The 5920-nt window shown below is 36.3% G+C and overlaps 1 protein-coding gene across 1 annotated transcript; it reads left to right on the top strand.

Annotated features, from left to right (window-relative positions):
* LOC105157605 lies at positions 2297-5004 on the top strand. The gene is made up of 2 exons (XM_011074016.2): positions 2297-2494; positions 3731-5004. Exon 2 carries the CDS (start codon positions 3864-3866, stop codon positions 4719-4721), a length of 858 nt encoding a protein of 285 aa, XP_011072318.1. The 5' UTR covers positions 2297-2494; positions 3731-3863; the 3' UTR covers positions 4722-5004.

Here is a 5920-nt window from a genome sequence, read left to right as displayed (position 1 = left end):
GTCTACTGCGCAAATACTTCTAAGTTCAAGGCTGAAGAGAGCCTGTGCATATTCTCTAGCCTTTTCTGCTCTACTTCCTTCGAAGTATCCATCTCCGATTAAGTGTATCTTAATAAGTCTTCCTAACCGGTCTGCTATTGATCCTTTTGAGTCTCTGGCAATGATGCTGGCTTTGGTATCTTTTGGGGTATTATCCCATCCGATCTTTATAGATCCCTCTAAGCTCAACTCCACAAGCTTTATGAAGTTTTCTTTGTCGAGCCCTAGGGTAGTTGCTGCTATCTTGATTGCTGCAACCCATTCGTCTATCAATTTCTCGGTATTTCAGAAATCGATAATATCCAGGTTTAGTATAGTGTCATATGGATGTAAGGGCTGGAGCATGGTCCTTGCCCAAGGTGTATTCTCCAGCACTCTCTTTGGATTTCTTCCTGGATTTTTCTTTAGCCTGGTTTTCATAAACGTTAGAATGGCATTAGTGTGGAAATCCGCACTTTCTCTCATCGGTTGATCCTGTGGAGGATCATTAGAGCATGTACTTCCCTCCGGCGGTAGTAGTGCTGGAGTGATCTCATTTGTTTGGATATTGACTAAATCCACGATCCCGAGTTGGGAAAAGGATTCTGCCAATTCTTGTAGATCTGATAGATCCGCTCTTGTTACCTCCATCATTTTATAGATCTAATAGAAGCAATAATCAGATCTTCTCTTGACTTCTATTGTGGAATCTCCGTGGCCTTCCCCTTCTGGTGTAGAAGAGGTACTGTTCCAAGGGCGTCCCTGATTCGCTCTTGTCTGGATCTAGATGTCTCAAGGCTCTCTCGTTGATTTCTCTTTAGATCTGTAATTTCTGTCTTCAGATTTGTAAGACCCTTGTGTAGATCACGAAGAATCTTAAGGGCATCGTTAACCTTTTGGCTCAGAGATTCTATTTCCATAGGTATATGTATTAACCTATGTCCATAGTCTTGAATCGTCTTTTGTATCTCCCTCAGATCTTGGGAGATCTTTGATGTATCCGGCTCGAGTTCTTTTCAATCAGTCATAATTTTTTGAACTGAAATTATGTAGAAATTTACCCGTTCTGTTTCTCCTGGCTGGGATTCTACCATGGACTTCAGTGGAGTGTAGACGTCTCACTGCATTTCCTGGTAGTACCTGTCGAACTTCAAAATTTCTCAGCCACTCTTGTTCCTCTTCAGGCGTGAGAAGTTTTGGATCAATCCTCTTGGGACCGTTGTCACATTTGTCAAGAATTTCCATGAGAAATTCTCTTCTTTGTATTTCCAAAATCTGGAAATATTCCCTGTTTTCAGAGTAACTCGAACTTTCGTTCGGTTCCATTTTCTTGAAAGTCTCCTCCATTAGTGAATAAATAATATCAAAATGTAATATAATCATATATTTCTTCAATAAACTTAGGCTCTGATACCATTCTAGGTGAGCATGGGTGAAAAATGCATAAAAATACAAGAATAGTGAAAATGGACTAAAATTCACGCTTGAAAGTAGTTCAGGGGTAAAATGGTCCAGAATTTAGCCCAGCTCCACGCATATTCTTTTTAGATTCTATCGGGGGACCAAATTGAATGATTTTGAAAAGTTACGGGACTTAAATGAGAATGCAAAAGTTAAAGGACTAAAACGAGAAATAGCCAAAGTTAGGAAACTATTTTTGTCTTTAACCCTTTTTTTCACGTTCTACAAGTATAAAAGAGTAAGAGAGCATTGTTGGGCAATCTTTGGAGTGAAAATGCACAAAATTTTCTGACTCTGGATGGTTTGTAAAACAATAAATTTATTATTTTGCAGCAAAGTGTCCATTAAAATCTTCATTTTCTCCAACTTTAACTACGTGAAAAAAATATAAAATTAAGATATGATTTGTTTACATTCCTATCAATATAAACAATTCGTAGACACATGCAATTTGAATTATGTAAAATATATAACAATAATTTTTTAAAAAAATTAAATTACTTTAATACAAATTAGTACAAGAATTCAAAAAATCCCACACAATATAGGAAAAATATATCATCAAATTGATTAATCTCATAAACTACAACATCTCTTTTTAATATAAAAGAATTAATAATATTTTTTTTTTATAAGAAGTTAAATGAATGGAACTTTTATGTTGAATGACGTGAATTTAGATATAAAAGTTTATTTTATGTTTTTTAATAATTTCCTCAAAAGGATTTTTATTGGTTTTTATTTCTTTTTTTCCCCTCAAGTTTCCCGCCTTTTTCCTTCTACTTATTCCTTTCCTCTTTCACCCTTTCTTGGCCTAACTTCCGTCTGTAAACAAGAGTGTAGGCTTCTCTCCTCTCATCTCATCAGCACAACCGCACAAATCGCTCCAACGCCGAAGACTGCGCCGTCGTCCTCCGCTCAAAACCACACCGCTGAGGGCCGACCGTTTCTTGACATGTCCTTTTTGTATTGGTGCTGGAGATCGCGATAGTTGCTGCTACATTCGATCTCTGAGGTGTGGTTTCTGCTTTCTGTTTGGGGGTTTAAATTTTCTTATCTTCGGCATGAAAGTTACCACGGATGCAATCGAGATTGAATCCTCTGGAAAAAATCATCGTTTTGTTCGGCGGAACATAATAGTTAGGTTTTCTTGAGGTGAAAAGTTGTGGATGACTTACATCTAATCTTGATGATTGCATAAAACAGGATGAAAATTACAGATACACAAACAAGATATCCAATCCAGAAATAGGAATTGAGCAGATAATAGACATATGTGAGCTATAATTTTTGCATTGACAGTTCATGATGTATTAACAGCTTTACGTTTTGTGTTTTGCCTGATTATATATGTACTGGCAATCTATTGCTCTGAAGGAAGCGACAAGATCCCTTCCGAGTCTTGCACTGGTTTCTTGAAGAAAAATATTTTTTGATATCATTTTTTGAAATCTTTTCTGTTACTGAAAGGTGATCTTGGGTATACTTTTATGGTTTTTCTCTAGAGGGAAAATAAGACCTCCAGTTACTTGTTCAGATGTAACCGCTTCATGACTAGTACTTTTAATTAAATTTAACTAATTTAAGCTGATGGATGGTGAACTTAAATGTTTATGCTTATATGTGTTCTTCAGTCATCCACACTGCTGCTTTTGACATATCTAATACATCCCGAGTCAAAATGGAAATTGTGACTGTTTTTCTTGTTTTGAACTGACGGGCAGATTGGATGCAGTTGGAGCATTCATTTTGATCTATATGTGCATTCATGATGGAGAATCTGATTGCGCCCCTGAAGATTCCTTCATAATAGACAGAGAATTTATTGCCGTAAACTACTGTTGTTTGTTAAACAAGACAAAACCTTGAATCTGGATAGATTATTTACAGTTCTAGACAATTCCTTATGTAGAGTTTGAAACATGTTGGTATGTTATAATCCAACTATGGTCATGTTCGAAGACTGCAGCTTGTTTGATTTCCTGTTTGAATTGCGACCTTAATTCTTGCTGGTGAGTTAAACATGTTGTATTTCTTCTAGGAAAGATATGTTAACTATTACTTGATTAACCCAGCACTTGAGACGGGCATAATTTTGGCACTGCATACAGGGAATTTTAAATTATGGATATCAAGTTGTCACAAACAAATTAGCTAAACCATTTAGTTTGCTTGATTTAATTTTCATTTTACCTAATCTGTTTGTTTTGTTTTGTTTTCCCTTATAATTAATTCCTTTGGTTTTTTACAGAAAACCCGATATTTTTGGAATCTTGTTGAGGTAGATTTTTAGATTGAGCGTATGTTACATTTAGTGGACAACAACAGAGACAGAAAGAATAACAAACAATCCAAAATATAGCTAATCGTCTTCCGCTTCAAGCATGGCAGAAGACACAAGCTCCTTGAAAGATCTTGCGGTACCAAGTGCTCAAAGTTTGCACTCAAGCATTTCAGCACCTTTAATTGAAGTTGACGATCTCGCGCTCAAACTGGCCCTCGTTTCTATGGTACAAGATAATCAATTCGGAGGCTTACCAGCAGAAAACCCGAACTTGCATCTCTCTGTATTTCTACATTGCTGTGAAGTTCTGAATCTTTCTGGTGTCTCATCGGATGCCATTAAGCTCAAATTGTTCCCATTTTCTTTACGAGATGAAGCAAGAGCTTGGTTGCATTCATTACCAGCACAATCCATTACTACTTGGGAGCAGCTGTCAGAAGCATTCCTAGCAAACTACTTTCCTCCAAGTAGGAAAGCCGAACTCTGTCAGCAAATCCTTTGTTTTGTTCAGAAGGAGGATGAATCGTTGCGTGATGCATGGGAGAGATTTAACAAACTCTTGAGATTTTGCCCTAATCATGGTTTCGAGAAGTGGCTTCTCCTTCATAGTTTTTATGATGGACTGACCTACGATACAAAGATGCTGGTAAATGCTGCATCCGGTGGAGCATTTATGGATAAAACTGTGACAGATGGCTATTCTCTGATTGAAGTTATGGCTGAGAACCAGTATCAATGGTCAAACGAGAGAGTAGTACCGGAAATGAGCCCAAGTAGGTCCAATGTTGATTCATTGACTGTACTTGTTGATACGGTGACTGCTATAGCCCAAAAGCTTAATGAGTTGGAGGCCGAACTACAGAATCAACGTGCACTTCTTGGGAGCATGCAGATGATGATACAAACCATATATGATTGGCACTTGCGACAGGGACACATCCTACCTCCGCCTCAATAGACCTGGAAATCCTACATCCCCTCTTATCTCATATTGAACAATATTCGTTCTAAACTCAGGAGGATTGAATCGAATCTCTTGTTGGAAGTTTGTACGTCGTCATGATATCACTTTCCTGGCATGCCATTTATTGATCGCCTCTGTTTGCAGTTCCCCTTCACTGGTTATCTCCATCACACACACACACACACACAACCAATTATGAAGTAGATGCAGGATTTGGCAATCCTAGTTATTTAGATAATCGTGTTATTACATCAATATAATTTGAGATTACCAGATGTTTCCCAGTAATGTTAATTTGTCAGTCTGAGATTATATATTAATTATAAAATAAATTAAAATGATGAAAACACCTGAAAATAAAGATGAAGTTGGTGGTGAAAAAGTGAATAAGCACTTCAGTAGCGCAGCAACAGCTACTAAATAATAACAAAACGGATTTGGTTGGTCTTCTCCAAAGAAATGCTGCATTTTAATTGCATCAAATTCGTTTTCTTGGCTTTTGGTCATAACTTTCTTGTTACAATTTTTTATGTTTGATTGGAGGCTTTTCTTTTTTGGGTAATTTGTTTAATTGTTTTTGGTTTTTACTTGGTCCAAAAAAAACTCATATATACAATTATGTTGAGTTGTTTTAATTTTATTTATAACCTTGATGGAATTCACAATTACTATCGTAAATCACCTAATCTTGAATAATCAAGTAGTCAGTTCTTCATTATGATAAAATCTTGAATCCAGATCCTTACTTGTATTTCCTTTTCCTCCTTAGTTAAGAAATTCAATATTGCATAAATACAGAATGATTTATGGGTAATAAATAAGTAGAATCACAAAAGGTTATTGAGTAAATATTTTGTCAAATATGTGCAGATCCTTTTTCCTCTAAAATAGAATGTGATAATTAGCCCCATTTAATCTCACATAATTTTTAGTGTTTGAGAATATAAATGCACCACCTTTTGTGAAGATAATCAAATCAAGTATTTTGGTAGGGTGAGAGAGACTTAAGAAAATGGAAGGGAAAAGTGTAGATGCTATCGTTGTAGCAACAACATTGTTGATAATGGCAAACATCGTCCTTGCAACGAATTTCATAAGTTCAATCGAGCAATCACAGCACGAGTGTCGAGCAAAATGAAGCAAATATTGCGTTAATGGTGGAATTCCAAATATATGTCTTATGTATTGTTTAC

This window comes from Sesamum indicum, linkage group LG3, assembly GCF_000512975.1.
Source record: "Sesamum indicum cultivar Zhongzhi No. 13 linkage group LG3, S_indicum_v1.0, whole genome shotgun sequence".
In the NCBI taxonomy this organism is placed as follows: Eukaryota; Viridiplantae; Streptophyta; class Magnoliopsida; order Lamiales; family Pedaliaceae; genus Sesamum; species Sesamum indicum.
The sequence above is the reverse complement of the archived record's forward strand: the minus strand, read 5'-3'. Positions and strand labels throughout refer to the sequence as shown.